Genomic DNA, 25,910 nt, shown 5'->3' with positions numbered 1-25,910 from the left:
TTAACTTTGTATTAATTAAAGATAGCTGCTTTTAAAATTTCGCAGGCTCGGAATCGACTTTGGAGCCATGGTGCAAGGGATGTAGCGAATATGCAAGGGACGATGTAGAAAAGAAATTGATCCGCCCTAATCCACATACATTTATTTTAGGTAACGTTGTTCTTTTTATTCTACATTCTGCTTTTGTTTATGCCCACTTTGCCGCCAACTCAACAACTCTGCTGTAGCTTCAAGCTTGAAACACATTGGAAACGATGGGCTACGGACCACAGCTGTCAAATTATTTTAACACGTACTCTTATGTAGATAATTATTTTGGCGACGATACGCCAACATTGCGACTAGCCAAAAATGTAGCTCAAATGTAAACTCAAACAAATTCATGTGCCGCTGCCGCGTTCAAAAAAAATCATGTCGCCGTCGACAAGGCGTTTAGATTATGTAGATAAAACCTTAATGTCGTGTGTGGTGATGTCGTTTTCGATGTGTTCATAATTAGTACCAACTGCATAAATGTTGACTATTCTCTCAGACAGTTTACGAACGCTCTTTTTGTGCTCTTCCAGTAGGTATCCCTGCAGGAAAACGGAAGTATTTCCGAATTATGAAATTAAATTTTACTACTTCTGCCTATTTCTTCTGTAGCGAGAGGGCGAATTTAACTGGAAGCTGTCATGGGAGTGGTCGATTCACTCCTTTCAGTACTACTTGCTTCCTAGGTTATTAAGTAGTCACGTAAAAAATAGAGCTCGCAAATGTCAACAAATTAAAAAAAAAAAAAATTAAGCATCCGCTAGTTCATTTTGAGTTTGGCAACAATCATTCCAATTAGCGAACTCTTTTGCATTACTTCATCGCCGAAATTACGAAGTGCACTTCCCAGAAAAATGGCTTTTTAGGAACTTGTTATTGATTTTAAGATAAAAAACAGTGGTATGTTTTTTCGGTATNGAGGAATTGAATAAGAATGTTGCTACTGTAGAGTTGGATGGTGGCGCGCAGCTGGATTCACAAGCACAGTTACCTGCTGGAAGCAACGGTGCGGCAACGTCGAGCAATGAGTCGAGCAACGCGGACGTAGCTGCTCAAACAGGCGCTAACGCTGGCACCGCCGAACCAACGTTGGTGTCTATTTGCGATGATTTGCTCTTTTCCATGTATGTCGAGGAGTCCATAGCGGAGATAATACGCGAAATGGAAGAGAAGAAATTGCAAGCGGTGGGCGCGGAACGCTTCGAATATGCACGCAAGCTAAAGTTGTGTATGACATCGTTGCGTACCGCTGGCGAGCGGTTGGGCCGTTACGCGCTCGCTAAGCGGCAAGCGGTGCAACAGGAGGATTTCACCACAGCCAAGTTGCGAAAGGAACAAATCGAAATGTACAAGGCGCTTGTATTGAAGCATTTGTTGGTGCAAGATTTATTGGAAGCGGATGGCTTGAACGCTTCCAATGACATGGCGTGCGAAGTGTATGCCAGCAAACCGATATTACCACCAGCGCCTAGCTTACAAGATGTCGCACAAGCGCTAGCGGAAGCGCACTATCAAACAAGCACAATGAGCCCAAAGAGTCTGCAAGATGATCGCTCCTCAACAGATGGTTGTTGTTCGAGCCGTGTTGGAGGCGTCCATTCAGCAACAGCTGCTGCAGCACAACACAATGCCAACGACTCCGTGTCACTACAATCAAATGCAGCACTGCGCAAATCACACGACGACATACCAATTTCACCAAAATTAGGGAAAGGGCGAAGTCCAAGTCGACACAGCTCGCCAATGTCTAGCCGACAAGGTTCGTTGCGTCGCAGGAATAAGAGTGCACCACGTAATTCTTATGAAGACTACGAAGAACGTGCAATACCAACGTTGAGACAGTAAGTTTAATGGTGTTGTAGTGATGGTATAATACGGTATAAATAGTGCGATAGCGTAAAAATATGGTAAAACCGGATACCGGTAAAAGTAGTGTACTTATGCATAGATAATTGTAGAAAATCTCCATCCGTCATGTGGGTCACTTAGTTTGTAGATAGCTACGTTTTTAAGCTTATCATGAATAAGAAGACCCTGTATCATAGCTTGAGTAGTTAACCTATTTTGAGTCTTTTAAGATCACATACAATATTCACACACGTACATATGTATGTAAATAAGTGTGCTATTATAGGTAGAATGTATATTTTTTGTTACCCTACGGACAAAAAAAAACTGTGACATTTCGGTTAAAAAAATAAATCGTTTGTCAGCAGTCATACAGAGACGAATATTTTCCGGTTGTACAAAGAATCCAATACGCTGTAGAACAGGGTGAATATTTTTCCTGGATCAATAATAATAATACGCTGCCGAGTATTGGGCAAGACGGAGGTAATTATCGCAAGACCATTACAGAAGAACACATTTCATTAGTGCAGCAACCTGGTGGTCGATATTAGGGTGTTCGATTATTTTCTTCTTTTCCTAAACCGGTTTTTGAGTTGTACGAAAAATTGAAATTTGAAATGGAAAAAACCAGTTCCCGATTTTAATGGCATTTTTACAGTTTTTCCTTCGCTCCGCAATAAAACAAGTAGCTCAGATACAGCAGAGGTTGCTATTTTGTATTTTCTAGCCCAATCANTGCTGCTAGCAGAGGGGGCTATTTTGTATTTTCTAGCCCAATCAGCCAATTTAGACTTGAAGTCAATATGGATGTTCACATCATCAATAACAAAGTCTTCCACCACCTCGTCTTTATCATCCAAGCCATCGTGACAAATTGAATCCTTTGTCTCTGATATAACCAGTGATGCCAGATTGTGGGTAGTTTCCACATTTTGAGGGATATTTTGCAGCAATGCATAAAAATTAATGCCTGACTCAATAAAAACTGTCGAATTATTTTCAGCAAAGGCTTTTTGAATTACGTTGTTCAATTATTTTTTTTATTTTACTGCATCTTATTAGTAAGAAACAAAAAACAAAATATTTTCTGGAAAAAAGTGAATTTTACTATATACCGGACTTGTAAATTTCAAATACAATTATTTTAATGAAAATGGAATTGTGACCACAATATTGAGACAATTGCTCTAATATTTTACTAACAGTTACCTTAAATACTGTCTGTTTTGGCTATTATCATAAAAAATTTAAATTGTAAAGTTGACTTTTGGCCGTTTTTGAATGCCTGCCTGTGCCCTGTGAGGAAAATTTATAAAATAAATAAAATGTGATAATTTTTATTTATTTTTTTTAATTATTAGGAAAAATGGAAAAAGCAACAAAGTCTAAGCGGTAGAAGTTATAGCAGCTATTTCGGAGATCACTACATCTCCTCATCATACTTTGTTTTCTAGACTTCTAACTTTTCTAACTTTTACCGCTTAGACTTTGTTGATTTTTCCATTTTTTCTAATAAAATAATAGTGGTACAAAGCTCAATAAAAAAAATAAATAAAATAAATGTTAATAAGCCACAATGACATTGACTGATAATTTTTAGCTCGTTGCATATTTTTTGCATGGTGATTGGTTGATTAATCTTCATTAGAATCATCATTTCATCATATATGTAAGAGAAAATACGAATATTTATGTCTATACCCGGCAGTAAAAAGTGAGCCACTTTGTAACAAAGTAGCTGCAAACTGATGTAAACTTTTTAAAACTTTGGCGATGTAACTTTTATAGAACCTGCGCGTAGTACTTACATTAGGGGGAGAAGTTTAATTTCGCAAGAAGTATATATTCGAGGTCTACGTTCGATTCTAAGCAAAAATGGCGAACAAACTATATACCAAAAATGACGTTTGACTCTCCTAATTTTCAAAAGAAAAATCTGTGTACATATTCTGCCTTATCCTGAGTTTCGCCTGAAAAAAAATTCACCCGAAAATTTGTCATCCGCCCATAGTAAAACCATGGAAACCAAGAGTGAAAAGTGAACCGGTTCGGGGAAAACGAAACTCATGATATATAATTTTTCTGAACGAAATTAATTTTTTATTTAAAATATTTTGTATTTTCTTCATACAACATATTGCATTTTCTTTTGAAAATTTGGGAGGGTCAAACGCCATTTTTTATTTATAGTTTGTTCGCCATTTTTTCTTAGAATTAATCGCAGAATTTGAATTTGTTATACACTTTCTTCGTAAATTTTATTACGAACAAATTACTCCGCCCAGGTGTACATATTTATATTATTCTTCTTCTTCTTGTAATTAAGTTAAATTTACTGCTGGGTATGTAGATCCTATATCTACATGCATACATATCTACTATACATACATATAAAAATAAACATCTACATACATATGAAAGTATGTACTTCTATTGTAACATATATGTACATATCATAGATCACATCTTGGTGTACTTTTAGTTGATTTCTGTTCTTTCTTCTTTCTTTCTTTTATATAAAATGCATTTTTCTATGTGCAAATAAAATCCTACATACATACATATATGTATCGTTGTTTGTTGCCAACGTGCTCGTACTTACTATACATATGTACATACATATGAATGTAACCGCCATATGTATTCGCATATGCACACACACACACACATATACTCGTACTGCAGTTCAAATACTAATGAATTTTTAAGGGAATGCCAAGGTACAGCCCTACTGGAAGCCGATCCCAATCGCGGGCGTTCGCGTTTAAATGATCGCGAACGTCGCCAGGCTGCACTACCTATCCTCGTATTCGGTAATGATATGGTAAGGCAAAGCGAAACTGTTTTTTTTTTTTTTTAATTACTAAAGAAAATGTCTTCTAATATCTGCTACTTTGTACGCCCTTTACAGGTTGAACAATTCTATTCGAGACAATTTCAAGATCGCGAAGATGGCTTAATAAGCTTGCGAAATTTCTTAAAAGGCATAGATCCTGAGCAACCGAATACAAACACCAAATCCAACTGCAATTCGGGTAGCGAGAGTACGGCTGGGCCGAATAAGGTTGCGCGCAGCGCTGCACTTCTTCTCCACCGCGCCGTTCGTGATGCTGTCTACTCAGTCTTTAGTCAAGCCACCGAAACGGTACGCGTGCTCTTTCTCGAATATGTGCCTGGACGCGTGTCCCAGAGTGAGGTGGCACGTTGTGTGGATCGTTTGCTACCCGAACTCTTGGCCAAATCTGGTGATCCATCAGCGCGCATTCATACACTCGCTCAACACACTATACTCAGCATAGCTGCCTGTCCGGAGGTGATTGAACAGCATTTGGTAGCGCCAGCGCTTTCGCGCAGCGTCAGTTCGGGCACACATCCACGCCTGGCGCTCAGTCGCATGCAAATGCTGGAACAGCTGGTGCTCAGCCAAGGCATTAGCACAGACAAGCACAGTGGTCTGACGTGTCGCGCCCTCTCCGAATGCGGCTGTTCGGGCATACATCATCCGGCTGAGCCGGTACGCAAAGTGGCCGAACGCATACTGTTGTTGGTGTACAAAGTGAATCCGCGTTTGGTGCGCAAGCAGCTGCCACCTGACGATGATATAACGAGGCGCAATCTGCTCTATCGACAATTGTTCACCGAATTCGATAAGCTAGATTTGGAGCGTAAAAAGGAGATGCTGGAGGCAAATAAATATTCGGCACACAATTCCAGCGATCCCACATCACCGCCTGCGCATCGTGGCCGTACGGAATTGGAGCACTTTCAGCATGCTACGGGCAGTGGTGGCGCCAGTAGCTGCGGCGGTGGCGCTGGTAGTGGCAGCGATAGTCGTGGCAGTCCTTATGGTTATATGTACAGCACAAAATCACCCGATCCGCAATCTAGTCCGATGCGTCGCTCGGAGACGCGTATCTTAAAGAGTAAGAGCGGTCATGCGCTAGGCGGCACAAATGGTTATGCGAGTGGTGGTAGCTCTGGTGGTGGCGGTAATGGAAGTGATGGCGGTGGTGGTGTTGTTGGTGGTGCGGGTGGTTTCAGTGGCGGCACATTTGCCAACTGTAATGGCAAGCAGCAGTATAACGAACAATTGAAGCGCTCCATGATATCGGCAAGCAACTCTAGAAAAGGATCTAATTCTAATTCGAATTCTGAATCGTTGGAGGAGCCACCCGACTTGATGTAAGTGCGAAAACTTTACCGTTATTAGAACTTTTTCCAAAAACTAACCGATTATTTTGACTAACGGCTCTATTCTGTATCAATGACAAATTTTTGTCGCAGTGCTTTTTACGGAAAAATATATGAAAAATTTTAAATTTGTCAGTAAAAAATCGTTTGTCACCGATATAGAATTGAGCAAGGCGTATTTAACAAGGTGGTGTTGGCCGTATATAAGTAAAAAATTACACTAACAAATTATACGCTGATGTCCATACTGTCATTGGTATGAGTTACAACAAACACATCATTTTGACGTAATGGCCTCCACGGCGAAAAACTCAGCTGTCGCCCCAACACCACCTTGTTTAATACACCTTGGAATTGAGCTTAATTTGGCACTGTTTAACAATTTTATTAAGTACTACTAGACTTTATCGATACATTTAAAACCAGTAGCTCGTTTCTGTAACAATTCTCTACCAAGGCGAATTGAGATATGAATTCGCCACCCTGTTCTCTACTGCTAATTAGTAGGTGAGAGTGACATATTTTCTCTACCAGTAGAGAAATAATCGGTAGAGAAAAGTTACAGAAACGGGCTACAGAACCATAAATATGGCGTTAACTCTAATGAATCGATATTAGTATCGAGAACTATGTTTGTATAACAAAATTGATATCGACAATTTTTACAAAAACTATAACCTAAAATTTAGCGATACTGACGGGTAATGACGATAATCATATCAACAAATAGATATATTGGTATCGATAATTATTTCGATATATATATATATATATATCGCTTAGTACATCGATTATGACCAGGGACCGAAAATAGTTGCGTTCGATAACAAAATTAGCCAACACCAGCCAACAATCAAAATCAAGAGAGTAAGCGAAAATTCTCTCCCAAAGAGAAGAAAAAGCAAAAAAGTAGACGAACAGGAAATTAGCCATCACTTGCAAAAACCGGAAGAAGAAGACACACCAGCTGACTTTGTTTATGTTTTATTTGTAAACAAACTGAAATTCATGTTGCCTCCATAGAGAAAAAAGGAAAGTGAACGTTCAATGTTCGCCAGGAATATTTCTAGAAGTAAAAACTAGTTGGCACTATCATAAAGTCACATAGCAGGCAGCCAAAAAGCATATAAATACCAAAACTCGAAAAGTGCAATTTTGTTTGTTTACAAAAATTGCAACCATATGTTTTGTGATCATATGTTTTCGTGTTGGATAATTTTTGCTGACTAAAATTTTGCCAGTACAAAATGAACGCTTCTCTTGCATCAAAATGAACGCTTGCTCTCTCTCTAAATTTTTGTGTGTTGAATATTTTTTTGTCGTTATCGAACGCCATCCAGTAAAAATTTGGAAAGACTAGTACAAATTTTTGACTTGTCGAACGCAACTANGCTCTCTAAATTTTTTGTGTTGGATATTTTTTTGTCGTTATCGAACGCCATCCAGTAAAAATTTGGAAAGACTAGTACAAATTTTTGACTTGTCGAACGCATCTAATAATACGGCTTTCCCACAGCACCCCAATTACGTAGTTCGCTCTCTTATTCGTAATGCGCACTCCAATTACCCTTGGAATAACGTAATTCGCCATACAAAATTTTGAGAGCGAATTAGCTCATTTGGTGGTAATTCAGATCCAATTACCATGCGAATTACGAACAAATCGGTGCCGTTTTTAGTTTTTCTCTTTGACGTCAGGATTTTTTTAAAAAGGACTTTGTGGTTTCAAAAATATAATTAATGCCAAAAATTATTTAAAAAATCAGTGTTATGCACAATAACTATATAGATACCGAATGAAAGAGAAAATTCTATAAAATTAAAAAAAAACTAAAATTGTTTAGTTTACAAGGACGAATAGGTATTGAAAGTACCTTTTTTATTAATTTTATTATTTTTTTAGCTAATGAATTGTATATTAGTTTACAACACATATTTTTTTTTTAAATAATTGTTGCCAAATTTGAACGATATTCAAGGATTCNGGCATTTTTTCTGAGTACGAAAAGTAAAGTTTATAAATGTGTATATCCCCAATTTATTTAATACGGAAACTTATAAATTTTTAGGAAGAACCTATGTACATTTTGCATCAATTTATAAGCGGTTTGTTTATTATATGGAGAGGACTTTCATTACGGCCTTAAAAAATATTTGGCCAAGTTTAATTGTTATTATTGAGCTAAAAAAAATAAAAGTCCTGATTGACCGATTATTTTATTTCAAATAAAATAAAAGTCCAAAGAACTTTTTTCTTACGACTTTTATTATAAAAGTTATAAAAGTCCGGGTCTATGATTATGACATTAGAAATACATACATATATCGATTATGACATCGATAAATATAACGAAATTGATTCGATTAATATAACGAAATAATACACCGTGCGACAAAAAAATTAAGAAACCACGAAACTATGGGCCAAATAGAGTAAAATTGCGTTTTTAGTTTTTCTCTTTGACGTCAGGATTTTTTTAAAAAGGACTTTGTGGTTTCAAAAATATGATTAATGCTAAAAATTATTTAAAAAGCAGTGTTATGCACAATAACTATGTGGATACCGAATGAAAGAGAAAATTCTATAAAATTAAAAAAAACTAAAATGGTTTAGTTTACAAGGACGTATAGGTATTGAAAGTACCTTTTTTATTAATTTTATTATTTTTTTAGCTAATGAATTGTATATTAGTTTACAACACATAATTTTTTTTTTAAATAATTGTTGCCAAATTTGAACGATATTCAAGGATTCAATTTTAAAAACCCAGTTTCAATACCTACTCGTCCTTATGCACCAAAAAACTGAACCTGCTTTAATTCAACAAAATTTTCTCTTTAATAACATACCTATTCTATTTTTCTACATTGCACTGTTTTTTTTTTGAGTATTTTTTAAGTATTACTATTTTTCAAATTTCAAATTCCTTAAAAAAGNCAATTTTAAAAACCCAGTTTCAATACCTACTCGTCCTTATGCACCAAAAAACTGAACCTGCTTTAATTCAACAAAATTTTCTCTTTAATAACATACCTATTCTATTTTTCTACATTGCACTGTTTTTTTTTTGAGTATTTTTTAAGTATTACTATTTTTCAAATTTCAAATTCCTTAAAAAAGTCCGGACGCCAGAGAGAAAAACTAAAAACGCAGTTTTATTATATTACGTTGATATCGGTAAGTATCGATCATGATAAACCTGTGGCGCAAATTTTTTAATGAAATATTGGCTTTTCCTTCGCATATATCCTAAATATATTCTATGTATAACCGTCAAGCTTTTTGATATTTGATCCTTATGAAATTGTTAATTACATTTATTATCTACAACGGTCCGTATTTCAGACATTGCCCATTCTGCGATTGGTGCTGCAGTAGCAGCGATCAGTCACAATTGGATCGACATTACTGGAAGTCATGTTCTTTTCTAACAAAGTGCCCTCAATGTAGCCAAGTTCTAGAAGTGGCGGCTNCAACGGTCCGTATTTCAGACATTGCCCATTCTGCGATTGGTGCTGCAGTAGCAGCGATCAGTCACAATTGGATCGACATTACTGGAAGTCATGTCCTTTTCTAACAAAGTGCCCTCAATGTAGCCAAGTTCTAGAAGTGGCGGCTATGAATTATCATCTGACAAGTGAGTATTTTGTAATCGCATGGCTGTAGAGCATAACTTTAAAAAATATGCATATCTATGTATATATCGATAATTTAAATCCACAGAGGAATGTGAGGCAAAGGACAGCTATGTGATGTGTGAGCGCTGCACAGAATCGGTTCACAAGCAGTTGTATGATTTACATCAAATGGAGGACTACTGCCGAGGTAAATAATGAAAATCTAACAAAATAAATCAACTATTTTAAAGAAAATTTATTTTACTTTTTTCAGAACTGAAAACGGGCGCTGCTCGTTGCCCACTGTGTCATGATGACGTACACCTGCCATTGGATGGTGGTTGGAAATTACATTTACTGAGCTCGACAGGTTGTCCTGGCAATACAAGGCGACGTGCAAAAAAATCAAACTAACTTTAATGTTTAGTATAAAAAAAAAACAGACTATAATGTTTAGTAGAAAATATATGTACTTACATACATACTTATGTAGTTTATAGATTAGAAAGAAAAATTTCGTCTCTGCTTTAATGGACCTATCACTATAAACTGTGGGAGGTAGTCGGGCTACAGACTGCGCCCGGCTATGCAAGTTTTCCATTCGAAATTATTTGCCAAAAAGTGGCAAAACGTTCGTTTTCTGTATTTTGCATGAGAAATGAAAATTTAATTTTCATAGCAAAATTACTTGAAAGTATTTGGCTTGCAATGCCTGACCGCGGCTTTAATTCTGGCCGGAAAATAAAAGAAATGTGGAAGCAGAGATGACGATACATATTTCGTATTCATTAGAATGCGTTGAATGCCTTCATTCATCGGATTTAATAATCGTTAAAAGAAATGTGTTACACCTACTCTTATAAGTATTTACATACAAACATAACGAATGTATACTCGTACTACCTAAACGCATACGTACACATATTTACTAGGGATTTGTGCATAAATATAACGAAAAAAAAATTTTTTAAACACTAAGAAACATTAAAAATGCATTAATGCCGCTTTTATAAGAATTTACTATTTTTTACCAATGCATTTCTTACTAGATTGTTTTATATACATACTACATACATAATATATGTATACATACGTATGTTTGAAGTTTAGTTTAAGATTTTTTTTTTTAAGAATATATGCTTAATACTAAAAATTGAAAATTTATCGGCAATTTAATAGTTTTTTTTTTTCAAATCAATTGTAGTCGAACTTTTTACGAATTATATTTTTTATTTTTTACTTTTTTTTTTTTATTTTAAAGAAAACAATAACGCTTGAGGAATATTTCAGTAAATACTTCTTAAGACTGTTCGAAATCAAATATTTTTTTCTTAGTTTCCGAAAGCTAAAATAATCTTACAAACTTCCTTTAGGAAAAGTTAAATTAGTATTAAAGTGTTTATAATGCTTTAACCAGTTATTAGTTAAACATATTTATATCAAAATAGTAAATTATTAGAACTACTGTTAAATAATAAATATTAGTTCCATTTTGATCATTATATTTAGTAAAAAGAAGGTATTTGTGTTCCTATTTTTTTAAGCCATGTATACGCTTTTTATATTTTGCCTTTTTTTTTACCAATATTTATTGTATTTAATGTTAAGTTTTCAATATGCCTAATAGACGTCCAAAGTTAAGAAAAAAACCCATCCAGAACTACACTACATATATAAGTATATAAAACGAAGCATTATTTAAATTAATTAATTAACTACACAAACTTGGTGATGAGAAAATCAATTAAGTATTCTTTGATTAAATAAAGAACAACTAATTATAAATCTAAATCAACTAAGCGGTTTTATTATTATAATATTTTATAAATGAACACAGCATGAATCAACCCCACATCAACCGTGACATCCTACCAGTACGGATTAGGTAAATACCCCATAAATTGCAGGAAGCCTAACCTGGTTTATTAGGTAAAGTTTCCATGAAATTCTTAACGGTACATTTTACCGTTTGCTACTGCACATTTTTGTTTACGTATGAGTTTTCGTTCTATTCTAATGTCTATTTATAGGAAATTTTCGAAGTAATTTTAGATTTGAGAACGAAAACATAAGTGTATTGGAGTATAGGGTAAACGGTAAACTGTTCTCGTAGGGACGCTATGAAAAATTCCCCCAGTTTTAGAAGCACTGTGCTATGATTTTTTTCTCTTCGTATTTTGACAGCGCACAGCACACAATGGCACATTTTCAAAGTAACGAGTTGTCGCTTCTTATACATTTACGTTCTTTGTACATTTACGTTCTTTGATCTGGTAGGCTTTTTGGTACCAAAAAAAACTACGTTTAAGTGGCACCACTGGTCCGCTCTCTTGGCTTTCGCACTACCAGTGCTCGGAGTCCTACAACTCGATTCAGAAGTATGTCACTCAAAAAATTTGTGTACTCACAAAATTTTCGTAGTAGTATTTAATTTTTCATACTAGCTTGCGTGTTTATCATTTTTAGAATAATGCATAAAAAATTAAAACACTCTACCTTGGGTTTTGTCCTTCCGTAAAAACAAACGCGCAAACAAATGTAAGGATATGTAATATGCTTCATATTTGGGTAGATTTGAGCTGTTATTAGTATTTTATATAAAGTAGGATATATATGTGTACATATGCATATATCAGACGAGTAAGAGGAGAAGAAAAAAATGGAAAAAGAACTTATTAACATTTTTCAAAACCTGGGATTATCAAATTTCATCCGTGTAACGTCCGAATACTGCGCACAACACTCACTCATGCGAAATGTCAAAAATCGNCGTATCATTTTTAGAATAATGCATAAAAAATTAAAACACTCTACCTTGGGTTTTGTCCTTCCGCAAAAACAAACGCGCAAACAAATGGAAAAAGAACTTATTAACATTTTTCAAAACCTGGTATTATCAAATTTCATCCGTGTGACGTCCGAATACTGCGCACAACACTCACTCATGCGAAATGTCAAAAATCGACGCGTTTTGCAAAGAAAATAAAATTTAATTTTTGCCTCATTTGTTCACGAGTTTAGCCGTCGGCGATATTTTTTTCTCCTTTGAAAAGCGCTCAATTCGTGGCGGGGTGTGTTACGTACGCATTTTTTTCTTATTAATTCGATGAATTAAATTGTGCACAAATCCAGTTTTTCCACAAATCGAATGCAATATTTAAAAGTTGAACACTGTGAAACGTGAAAATAAATGAAGTTGTTTCAGAACAAGTGAACAATTTTTTTTGATTTGTGCAGTGGAAAGTTGCCATCCATCGCATTAGTGCACATGTGTGTGCGCTCCTTTGTTGCACGATCCCCTTGTACCTGCCGTCTATTATATCTGTCTACCCACTGAATTGTTCATCAACAGTATCAGACGCATCTTTATGAGCTGGTTGTTGATTACCATACACGGCCCCAGTTATTTGCGTATAGGCATCCAATGCTTGTAAAATAGCAACTACACAAGCGACGTGTGTTGTTATCGCGATTTAAATTCCATATAATTGAATTTGCTCTAGTTTTGCACTAAGGTGGGATGAAAAGCGGATAACCTGTGAATATTACTACACGCTTCCATTGTAAAACGCATACAAGCTATACATTTTTGTACCCGCTTCCAATTACGCAGCATTTGGCGCATAAACTGAATCCGCCTCAGCACTGACAAAGCGACTCTTCTAAAGACTCAAACAAAAAATGGAGCTCCAAGTATTGTTGGATTACAAATATCTCACGAAGGAGCAACTTAATGGCTTTGATAATTATAAGGTAAGTAGAGTGCTGCATAGAAATGAAGAATTTTTTAAAAAGCTATATAACGTTTGTATGATTCCAGTACAGTGCACGTGATACTTCACCGCTGAGCGTTTATGTTATGCACCCATTCTGGAATTGGACTGTCAAGGTAAATAAAATAAGCCATATAAAGCAACAGACTTCATTGACAGTAATTCTGAGTCACTTGGGCACCCTCCTCTATATTGTTTGAATTAAATTTAAAAAATGCGGGGCAACGCAAAAAAGTTGACGTATTGATATGGTTGCGCTAGAAAAATCAATATGCGAGTGTAAACAAGCCTGTTAGTGGACAATAACCGTAGGTATAGTACGTCATGTGATAGTCCGATATAAGTGAAATATGTATACACTATTATGCTTTCAAAATAGAGGAAACATTGCTCCATTCACACCATTTAGGACTAATACAATCCATTCTTAATGATGTTGGCCATTGTATTAAACAATCAATAGATTCTTTTTCATTTCCCACCCAATGACAAATGCAAACACCTGTTTAGATTTATGAGTAAATGGCCTTTCAACTACACTTTTAGAATGTACGCATGGGCGTAGCGAGGTAGGGGCAGGGGGGGGTACTCGAGCCCCCCTAACTTTCAAATTTTCCTTATATATATATAAAATAGTACCCTGAAATGCCAGCTTAATAGGGTCGAGGCCCCCCCTAAATTTCATTCTGGCTACGCCGATGAATGTACGTATGGGTATAAGTGTGTACCCACCTATGTATGTATGTACATATGCACATATTCAACTAAATTTTTTGTTATGTTTATAGCTTTGTATACTAAATATTTTTTCGCTTCTTTTCCACAGTTCTTTCCGCGATGGCTAGCACCAAATGTTATGACTTTTCTTGGCTTCCTCTGTACGGTGGTGAATTTCCTGCTTTTATCCTACTACGATTGGAATTTTTACGCGAGTTCCGGCCTACCAAACACCAAACCCATCCCATCATGGGTGTGGTTATGTTGTGCGATAAACATCTTTTTAGCTTACACATTAGATGGCATTGATGGTAAACAGGCCCGACGTATTGGCTTATCCGGACCGCTGGGTGAACTCTTCGATCACGGCCTGGACTCGTATACAGCTGTGTTGATACCCACATGTTTGTATAGTATATTTGGTCGAAGTCCTGCGTACTCAGTGGCGCCCATACGCATGTACTATGTATGTTGGATGGTATTTCTAAATTTTTATATATCCCATTGGGAAAAGTATAATACGGGCGTGCTATATTTGCCATGGGGCTATGATTTAAGCATGTGGGGTTCTACAGCTATGTACCTGTTAACATGGTGGTTTGGCTTTGAGTTTTGGCAACGCACATTACCGCTGGGCATTACCCTGGGGAACATGATGGAAATCGTTTTGCATTTTAGTGCGATGGCTAATACACCGATGGTGGCCATAAATGTGTATAAGTGAGTAGTTTTGAATTAAATTGGTATGGTGTATGCAGTGTTGGCACTAATCAATTGATTTTTTAATCAATTAGTTAATTCGATTAAATTCAATCCGATTACAGTTAATCATGATTAATTTTAATCTGGTTAAAAAGCTAATCGTAACCGCGATTAAAACAATTAATTTTTAATCATTAACCCTTAATTTGATTAAGTTGGNGGGGAACATGATGGAAATCGTTTTGCATTTTAGTGCGATGGCTAATACACCGATGGTGGCCATAAATGTGTATAAGTGAGTAGTTTTGAATTAAATTGGTATGGTGTATGCAGTGTTGGCACTAATCAATTGATTTTTTAATCAATTAGTTAATTCGATTAAATTCAATCCGATTACAGTTAATCATGATTAATTTTAATCTGGTTAAAAAGCTAATCGTAACCGCGATTAAAACAATTAATTTTTAATCATTAACCCTTAATTTGATTAAGTTGGTTTGGTGATTAATTAATTTACGCTGGAATTTTCCTGTGCACACAAGGTCGATTAACTGGGTATGGCTAAGTCGGTTTTCCTCATCAATCTAAGCAATTTTGTGTGCGTTTTCATTAAAATCTATTCCAACAGACGTTATGTAAACTAGGTTTTAATATCCTTCTGCACATGTGCGAGGGGTTGTAAAAATTCCCTGTTTATGTATTACTAATAAAAATAATAATAATTTTTTTTTTGTATATTATGTATTTTTTATAAGCGTGAAACATAAAAGNTGCACATGTGCGATGGGTTGTAAAAATTCCCTGTTTATGTATTACTAATATAAATAATAATACTTTTTTTTTTTTGTATATTATGTATTTTTTATAAGCGTGAAACATAAAATAATCACTATAACTCTTGGTTGTTTTCAAATTCGGACAAACTAGACCACTTAATCAGAATTTCTTTTTAATTTGATTAACGATTAATGATAAAAAATAATTAATCGTAATCACAACCGACGATTAACGATTGAAAAAATTTAATCATTAATCGTACAGATGATTACGATTAATTAATTTTAATCGTTAATCGCGATTAACATTTTAATCGTTAATTTTTAATCCTTAATCAGATTAACATTTTGCCAACACTGGGTGTATGTTATGGAAAAAACTTTAAAATTTCTATTTTTTCTGTAGCTCTTATGTGCAACGTACTGGCAAAATGCGCACTCTCAAGGAAGCGATGCGTCCCATATGGCCATTATTCTCATTCATGGTCATAATGCTGTTGTGGCCCTACATCTCGCCAAATAAAATAATGGAAAAAGATCCACGCATAATGTTTATGCTGAGTGGCACAATATTCTCTAACGTCAGTGTAAGTATGTATGTCCGATCTCTGGAGGATACAAAAAATACATGTAGCGGTAATATCAACAAGTGCTCAGTCACAGGTGGTACTTTTAGATTTCTAGTTTTGTGAGTTTGAACGAGCGTTATCTTTATATTAATTATGATTCATTTTCCTCCAAAAATTCATGGAATCCCCATATGTTGAAAACTCAATGAGTTTATGAATTTATGACATGCCTTACCACTTTTTATACATATGTTTGTATATTCTCCAAATATAGGCTATATAACGTAAGATTCACTGGTAATGCATGCTTTACACATTAGGATAACGATACTTTTTTCTAATCATACTTCATTCAAATAGCTTAAAGTGATTCGCTTCACACTCTGCTTTTTATTTAATAACTAGATGAGTCGTATACTCTGTTATAAGTATGTATGTGNTAATGCATGCTTTACACATTAGGATAACGATACTTTTTTCTAATCATACTAGCGATAACAATGGCAATTGCACACTGGACTTCATTCAAATAGCTTAAAGTGATTCGCTTCACACTCTGCTTTTTTATTTAATAACTAGATGAGTCGTATACTCTGTTATAAGTATGTATGTATATGAGATCACTTAAGTGATCACAATTGTGAACTACAATCTTAACCGGTGTGTAAAAAATTATAAAGAAATTCATGCAGCCTCGAAAATGCAGTTGTAAATGACAATTTTGGTATCTATTGCATGCACTTACTACGCAGCACACCCCTTATGTGCGCTTATTCTATTTTGTCTATGAAATTTAGTTTCTTTTCCATTGTAGGTAGCTGATAACCTATCAGTGTTGGCGATGAGTTATTATTTACACTTAAGATTCTGCATGTATGTCGTTGCGTTTGTTGTTTATTGAAGGTTAGTAGGTATTTTTATGTACTAAATCAAATACAAACTGCAAAACAGAAAATAATCCCGACTGATAAGTGTACGGGGAGAAATCGCATTATTAGTTAATTAAGTGTACACATCCGATTAGCTACTTAGCCTACATAATATTGAATACTTAAATAAGATTCTATAATCAGAAGTACGCTTGTGGGTGCGATTCGTTTGCACTTTCATACAAGACGCTTGATTTTAACTTCAAATTCAGCTGATAAGCGCATGGCTTAGCTTAGGTGATATGAACCTACAAGTTAACTTCAATATATTCTCATAAATAATATAAGCATGATTTTTAATTAACATTACAAATTTCATCACAACTAATAAACAATTTTCTCTTTTTCCTCCTTAGTGTCGCCTGATTGTTGCGCAAATGTCCAATACACGTTGTGAAAGTTTCCATTATTTGACACCCGTGTTTGTGATCTTCGTTGGAATCGGCTTATGGATACCGCTTCTTGAACGTGTAATGCTCTATATGCTGTTCATAATTACAACACTTACACATTGGCATTATGGAAGAAATGTGGTGAATGAAATGTGTGATCATTTCAATCGCATTTGCTTTAGTGTGAACATGCGTAAACCAGCGGTGCGACATGATCAAGCGGCGGAAAGTGAAGATGTACGTTTGCGTGATATGGAAAAGACAGACTAAGAGAACAAATGGAACCAAAAAAAAAAGAGAAAAACTACAAGAAAAGAAAAAAGACAATTGTGATTATGCAAACGGAATGTATGTTTATTTCATACATTTTTGTATAATAAGAAAAAGAACAAAAACAAAAAAGAAAACATAACATCGGAGGCTGTTCAACTTTTGTAAACTTTATTTTTAATTTTAATAAGTTCATCTCAAGTCTAGCACATTGTGCGTACATCGTGGGAAAATTGCGGAAAGTCAATTTGTAATTTTAGGTCGCAGACGCTAGTGCTTGAGCTATAACTTTTTCTTTATCACAATGCCTATCTCTTTTTAATTTTCGTGCATTTACAAGCGCTACATTGCCATTTATATAAACATTTCGCAATATTCTGGCAAATTTNACAACACTTACACATTGGCATTATGGAAGAAATGTGGTGAATGAAATGTGTGATCATTTCAATCGCATTTGCTTTAGTGTGAACATGCGTAAACCAGCGGTGCGACATGATCAAGCGGCGGAAAGTGAAGATGTACGTTTGCGTGATATGGAAAAGACAGACTAAGAGAACAAATGGAACCAAAAAAAAAAGAGAAAAACTACAAGAAAAGAAAAAAGACAATTGTGATTATGCAAACGGAATGTATGTTTATTTCATACATTTTTGTATAATAAGAAAAAGAACAAAAACAAAAAAGAAAACATAACATCGGAGGCTGTTCAACTTTTGTAAACTTTATTTTTAATTTTAATAAGTTCATCTCAAGTCTAGCACATTGTGCGTACATCGTGGGAAAATTGGGGAAAGTCAATTTGTAATTTTAGGTCGCAGACGCTAGTGCTTGAGCTATAACTTTTTCTTTATCACAATGCCTATCTCTTTGTAATTTTCGTGCATTTACAAGCGCTACATTGCCATTTATATAAACATTTCGCAATATTCTGGCAAATTGGGCTCTCTAAAAAAAGATTAACAGCAATTATTTTTACTAATAATTTTTAGTTAGTAAACTTTTGCTTTCGGCAAAACACATTCTTGTCAGCCGAGTTCGTAAAATACTTTACTTAAGACTACGAACATATGTTTAATTTATGATTTCTACAATGTTAATGTTAAAAATAAGCCGTCAACAGCCATATAATTTATAACTACTCTAGTATTTTCTTTTAGTCTTTTCTTGACCCTTTTCACATGTAAATTCAAAGTCAGATTTGATCTAAATAGCCCATAGAGAATTGGTTGCAAAACTGAGTTCTGCCATATGTGTGAAATTTTGAAGAAAGAAAACTAATACTCGTGTGTTGAATAAGAGTTTTAATTAAATTTTTTTCACTTCAATACCGACATTGGGGTGTAAAATAGTTTATTGCATTTNTATGTGTGAAATTTTGAAGAAAGAAAACTAATACTCGTGTGTTGAATAAGGGTTTTAATTAAATTTTTTTCACTTCAATAATAATAATGCTCCAAGCAGTTCAATCCATTCTCCAAACATTAGCCAACAATTCGCACTCTTCCAACCACAGCTAATTTCTCATACAAACTTACATCACATTAAGTTAGCGATAAGTTCATAGTATTTATTTTGTGTATTATTTTATTGCCAATAAATTAATTTATTTAAATGAAGTTATGTAACGTTTACCTAAAACCGCTTGAACCTCTGAGTTTTTGTTTATTTGTACATACATACATACATACATAAATATGAACGAAATGTAATTATGTAGTTACAAATATTATAAATGTATAAATTTATAAAAAGTGTAGATTTATCTAATTTTTTTCGTGCAAATGTTGAACTCATACATTATAATGTACGTGCTGATTTAGTTAATAATAATTTAATTAAAAATACATGTCTTCTAAAAGAAAAAAAAAATATTTGCGAATTTTTGTTTTCATTATGTTTCAATATAAAGTGAAAGAAACCATGAATGAGCGGGTTGTACCTACGCCATCTTCTTCCGCTCTAAAATGAACGAAGAGTAAACAAAGCAAACAAAACAACGAGAACCAAAATTATTGCCAGCCACTTTAAACGCACCATTTAGGTGAAATTAGTCATTCAAATATTTTAAAACGTGTTGTCCTGAATTAACTCTTCTTTAGTTAAAGAAAAGTGTAAAATAGTGGTGCTTGTGATGTAAGCAAGTGGTCGGCTGATTAACCTGCTTTCAATTTTCTTTTCAAAAACAAATGCAAATCTTACGTATTCTTGTATATTTGGTTCATGAAAAAAACTGGAAAACATAAACAAATACATACGTACATACATAAAAATTGTGTTGAAACAATGTGAATTTTGGTTCAAAATTACTTTTCAATTAATAAGAAAAATCTAAAACATTGACTACTCATAAAAATAAAGGAAAATTTTACCAATTTTAAAAATGAAAATAAAAAAACATTTGAAATAGGCTAGCAATTTTCATTGTACATCTTTTCGCTTTTACCTAGCTTTATATGTTTTGTTGTTGTAATCACATTGCGGTTGATAGCACAAAAATTTGAATTGTAAGGCTCGATAGCTTGCCCTTGTACTCGATCCACGCTCAGCAAAAATCTCCGAAGCGGGAGCACTGTCCTTAAGTCGTTTGCCTGCAGCACTGCAGCACGATCGATAAATCAACTAAGGACATCTTCGCTTTTACCACTGTTCTTACATCACCAGCACAAAGGTTGAACTTGGCTAAGGAGTTAGAACACTTAACATCGATCCTTTGAAATGCTTACAAATTAGCCAAGGTAGCTGGGGGAGTACAAATATTTACTTACATCGGATAAAAAAGAAGTGCGAAAGGTAAAGATTAAATCTTGGAGAGACTTCTGTGAGAGCTTTGAGAAAAAAGCGAGGTGGGCAGGTTTAGCAAACTTCTAACCAAGATTCCAAGCGCACCTAGCCTTATACGTAAGAGTTGCGGGGACTGGACCAATCCAAGCGAGGAGTCGCTAGAAGACTTGGTAAGTGCTCACCATAACTTCTGCATAAGTTTTCAAGTTTTGAGCCTTATAAATCCCCAGTAGTAGACGGAATATTCCCAGTATTGCTCCAGAAGGTTATTCACCTTTGCACTAGNTTAAATCTTGGAGGGACTTCTGTGAGAGCTTTGAGAAAAAAGCGAGGTGGGCAGGTTTAGCAAACTTCTAACCAAGATTCCAAGCGCACCTAGCCTTATACGTAAGAGTTGCGGGGACTGGACCAATCCAAGCGAGGAGTCGCTAGAAGACTTGGTAAGTGCTCACCATAACTTCTGCCAAAGTAGAATGGGTAATCATAAGTTTTGAGCCTTATAAATCCCCAGTAGTAGACGGAATATTCCTAGTATTGCTCCAGAAGGCTATTCACCTTTGCACTACNTTAAGTCGTTTGCCTGCAGCACTGCAGCACGATCGATAAATCAACTAAGGACATCTTCGCTTTTACCACTGTTCTTACATCACCAGCACAAAGGTTGAACTTGGCTAAGGAGTTAGAACACTTAACATCGATCCTTTGAAATGCTTACAAATTAGCCAAGGTAGCTGGGGGAGTACAAATATTTACTTACATCGGATAAAAAAGAAGTGCGAAAGGTAAAGATTAAATCTTGGAGGGACTTCTGTGAGAGCTTTGAGAAAAAAGCGAGGTGGGCAGGTTTAGCAAACTTCTAACCAAGATTCCAAGCGCACCTAGCCTTATACGTAAGAGTTGCGGGGACTGGACCAATCCAAGCGAGGAGTCGCTAGAAGACTTGGTAAGTGCTCACCATAACTTCTGCCAAAGTAGAATGGGTAATCATAAGTTTTGAGCCTTATAAATCCCCAGTAGTAGACGGAATATTCCTAGTATTGCTCCAGAAGGTTATTCACCTTTGCACTAGACTCGTTAGTACAACTCATCAAGAAGGCTCTATGGGTATTTCTGGATATTTCCGGAGCATTAAATAATGTATCAAGTGAAGCTATTATGAATAGCATCGAATAAATAGAATAGTAGAACCTGCTAGCTATTTCGCTGTGGATTAAACGCTTTTTAGGCCACAGGAAAATAAGAGAGGAGTGGAACGACGTCAGGGCAATCAGACGGGTATATAGAGGCACATCGCAAGGTGGCGTACTCTCACCACTATTATGACTATTTACGGTCAACAAACTACTAAAGAAATGCAAGGGGAAAGAGCCCAAACTAGGGGCATATGCAGAAGACATAGTAATGTAATAAACAGCGCCCTGAAAGTAATTGGCCAATGGGCATCTAGAGCGGGGCTTGGGGTTAATGCGGACAAAACAGAACTTATACTTTCCACAAGAAGATATACGGCTCAGAGTGGAGACCCCTGAGCCTAGGTAGCATCGAGTTGTCAACCAAAGACAACACAAAGTATTTGGGAGTAGGCTTGGATAGTAAGCTGCTGTGNTTAAATAATGTATCAAGTGAAGCTATTATGAATAGCATCGAATAAATAGACGTAGAACCTGCTAACTATTTCGCTGTAGATTAAACGCTTTTTAGGCCACAGGAAAATAAGAGAGGAGTGGAACGACGTCAGGGCAATCAGACGGGTATATAGAGGCACACCGCAAGGTGGCGTACTTTCACCACTATTATGACTATTTACGGTCAACAAACTACTAAAGAAATGCAAGGGGAAAGAGCCCAAACTAGGGGCATATGCAGAAGATATAGTAATTGAGACTATATCAGTAATGTAATAAACAGCGCCCTGAAAGTAATTGGCCAATGGGCATCTAGAGCGGGGCTTGGGGTTAATGCAGACAAAACAGAACTTATACTTTCCACAAGAAGATATAAGGCTCAGAGTGGAGACCCCTGAGCCTAGGTAGCATCGAGTTTCAACCAAAGACAACACAAAGTATTTGGGAGTAGGTTTGGGTAGTAAGCTGCTGTTGAGGCGCAATGTTGAGGAGAGGGTGCCGTAAAAAGTCCTAATACCTCGGCCCAGGATTTACAGTAATGTTACCTGATCATTGCAGCATATTTCAAGCAGAGGTTTTCGCAAAAAGGATAGCAGCAGAGATAGTCTACACCGAAACGGCAATCAATTCAAAGGAAAATCTACGCGGCAATTAAGGCAGTTCCCTGATATAGTATTTCATCCATAAACGTCCTTCGCAGCCAGGGAGGCCATTGACAGCCTAGCCGTCGAAATAGCAGATGAGACTGCCAAGAATGCCACAGACGAAACCTCATTCGTAGACCACTTCAATACTTGTACAACGAAATAGCGGACAATATGATTAGGCAGTTCAGGGCTAGATGGAATGGGTTAACCACCTGAAAAACTGGAAAAATTATGTGCGGAAGCAACTATACTCGCTTCTTGTTACTACCGGATTGCTTACGAGACATATCCTGGTGGCTGCACATGCACAAAAAATGGGCATCACTAGCTTGGACGGGTGCAGGAAATGTTGTGATCCTTTGTGATGTCTACTTTAACTCGTAAAAACGAGCTCCAACTGATAACGCTAAGGACCCACCAACCTACAGATGTGCGGCTCAACTCCGGTCAGATTAACCTAATCTAACCTTACATAAACGGAAGTAAAAGTTGGCGAATGCCTTTTTAAACTGTAACCACTTGGGGTATCGGAAAATGGCATCGAGTACTAATTAAAATTTTGTGGACAGTGGCAACAGTGGGAGTAAACTGTCTCACTGAGGTTATAAATCTGTGGCAACGGGTTTGGTGGTAAGATTACTAAAGCCTTAATAGCCAATCAATCGCCTAGTCTTAAGGCTGGTTTTCACTATGTCAAATTCAATGGCATTTGTCGTCAAATAAGTGAAAACACATTATCAAATGGAACTCCAGCCATAGCAGACGAAGAGTATGGCTTACCTCGTGAGATTTTTGCCTCGTTATTTTGGCAACGCAACTAGAAGGAAAATTTGTATTACGAATGGCAACTATCGTCAGTTGCTGTAGAGTTATCGATAATCGAAATTTGACAGTTCGACAACCATCAAGCGGCTGTGAAAAAGCTGTGCGAGTAAAATTAAATTCCTAAAATAAAGAGATTTAAAGAAAAGGAAGCATCATCACAATTATTTGTTTAACGCGGCCTCAATCAGGCGACATTTAAAGGATAATTCCAATCCTCTAATTTCTAAGCATATTAAGCACTTTCATAAGATAGTAGTATAATTGGTTAATAAACAGATGAACCACTTCGTTCAACTTCAATACCTCCGCTCATAAAAGCTTGCGAACCTCTTCGATTTTTCGCAGAAGGAAGTGCCACCGCAATGACTTCAATTTTGAAAACTTGGAGTGTCGGTAGTTTCAAAAGCGCTGGACAGACCACGTTATTGTTGTCGTGTGGGCGTCCAGTAAGTCCGTAGCTTTTTTAAGATCTATGAAGGAACTTCTTTCACACACTTCTTTCTTGCATACGGGCGCAGCGCTTGAAGACATGCAACTTCCTTCCTAACTCGGGTNTATGTGGCGCAGGTGTGCGCGCAAAAAAAAAAAATAACTAAAACGAAAGACTTAAACAGCAAACTCGGCAACGTTTCAATCACGTTTCTCATGCACATCACGTACCAAATGAGTTTAACAGACGAAATGAGGCGCAGATTTTAAAATTTTTCTCCTCCCAATATCATTACTATTATTCTACGTTATAGAATTTTGCAAACTTGGAAGTACACACAGTAAGAGATTGACTTTATTGATGCATGATTCAAGTGCAAGAGCATTGAGAAAAAAATAACAACAACAACAACAACGACGTTAATTGTAGGCCTAATAAAGGTGGCAAAAAATACTTAAACAAATGAGCTTTGTAAACAATGCAAAAACCAGTTTGTACAGTGTAACAGTGCTTTATTTGTATACAATTTAAATATTTGCACGTGTGTAAAAACAAAGCAAACAACGATGTACACTAGGCGACAAATGAAAGTGTACATTTTGTTCTAATATAATATGCACAATTATTTTCATGAACAATTTTTTGCATTTATTATTTATGAAAATATAGTTTGACACTTTATATACATTTTTTATTTATTATTTTATAAAAGCTTAAATAATAATAAAATTATTAAATAAACTAAGAAGAAACGCAGCGCTAGCAACGGAGGCTTTCGGCTGCTATTGTGAATATTATATTAGAACAANTGCACATCACGTACCAAATGAGTTTAACAGACGAAATGAGGCGCAGATTTAAAATATTTTCTCCTCCCAATATCATTACTATTATTCTACGTTATAGAATTTTCCAAACTTGAAAGTACACACAGTAAGAGATTGACTTTATTGATGCATGATTCAAGTGCAAGAGCATTGAGAAAAAAAACCACAACAACAACAACAACAACGTTAATTGTAGGCCTAATAAAGGTGGCAAAAAATACTTAAACAAATGAGCTTTGTAAACAATGCAAAAACAAGTTTGTACAGTGTAACAGTGCTTTATTTGTATACAATTTAAATATTTGCACGTGTGTAAAAACAACGCAAACAACGATGTACACTAGGCGACAAATGAAAGTCTACATTTTGTTCTAATATAATATGCACAATTATTTTCATGAACAATTTTTTGCATTTATTATTTATGAAAATATAGTTTCACACTTTATATAAATTTTTTATTTATTATTTTATGAAAGCTTAAATAATAATAAAATTATTAAATAAACTAAGAAGAAACGCAGCGCTAGCAACGGAGGCTTTCGGCTGCTATTGTGAATATTATATTAGAACAAAGTGTACACTTTCATATGTCGCCTAGTGTATATATGTACATACATATGTATTTATTGAGCTTCTACCACTGCATTTTTACTAAACTAAATATTGATTTTCCCAATGCCTCAATTATATTGAAGAGATGGGGCAATGAATTAAACACAGGTTTTTTCAGGTGACAAATAATCATAGTAAATAGTATACACACTTACATAAATACATTCATATTTATGTTTGTATGTATGTATAAAAAGTTATCCAAAGTCATTCAGAGGTTTAGTAACCACGATACAGCAACCTTCATGTGCAGCACACACCCAAATTAATACAACGCTCAGAAGTTTTGAAATAGGTCAACACCACTCTCAGCGTATGCAAGTGTGCCAAACATGG

General features: G+C 35.6%; 2 protein-coding genes across 6 annotated transcripts; both read left to right on the top strand.

The window, feature by feature from the left end:
* The first annotated feature begins 411 nt into the window (after positions 1-411).
* On the top strand, positions 412-10,107 carry LOC108371535 (centrosomal protein of 104 kDa). The gene is made up of 7 exons (XM_017627113.1): positions 412-441; positions 955-1,874; positions 4,594-4,708; positions 4,796-6,066; positions 9,568-9,713; positions 9,800-9,901; positions 9,968-10,107. The coding sequence occupies exons 1-7, from the start codon at positions 412-414 to the stop codon at positions 10,105-10,107; spliced, it is 2,724 nt and encodes a 907-aa protein (XP_017482602.1).
* Positions 10,108-12,593: 2,486 nt separating this feature from the next.
* On the top strand, positions 12,594-18,507 carry LOC108371537 (ethanolaminephosphotransferase 1). Of its 5 annotated transcripts, none has more exons than XR_001848761.1 (7): positions 12,594-13,446; positions 13,514-13,582; positions 14,293-14,835; positions 15,113-15,180; positions 16,068-16,545; positions 16,688-17,396; positions 17,516-17,846. XR_001848761.1 is itself a non-coding variant. In XM_017627115.1 (7 exons), exons 1-7 carry the CDS (start codon positions 13,375-13,377, stop codon positions 18,373-18,375), a joined length of 1,239 nt encoding a protein of 412 aa, XP_017482604.1. In that variant the 5' UTR covers positions 12,599-13,374; the 3' UTR covers positions 18,376-18,507. The 5 variants fall into 5 exon arrangements, 3 of the variants coding, with proteins under 3 accessions (XP_017482605.1, XP_017482604.1, XP_017482606.1); XR_001848762.1 differs by having other exon boundaries at positions 16,688-17,133; positions 17,516-17,604; XM_017627115.1 differs by lacking the exon at positions 16,688-17,396 and adding an exon at positions 18,224-18,507 and having other exon boundaries at positions 12,599-13,446; positions 16,068-16,248; positions 17,516-17,669.
* The last annotated feature ends 7,403 nt before the right edge of the window (positions 18,508-25,910 follow it).

The sequence above is a fragment of the Rhagoletis zephyria genome, unplaced genomic scaffold, assembly GCF_001687245.7.
Source record: "Rhagoletis zephyria isolate East Lansing unplaced genomic scaffold, Rhagoletis_zephyria_1.1 Rzeph_scaffold_05048, whole genome shotgun sequence".
Classification (NCBI taxonomy): Eukaryota; Metazoa; Arthropoda; class Insecta; order Diptera; family Tephritidae; genus Rhagoletis; species Rhagoletis zephyria.
This window is presented reverse-complemented; position numbering and strand designations above follow the sequence as displayed.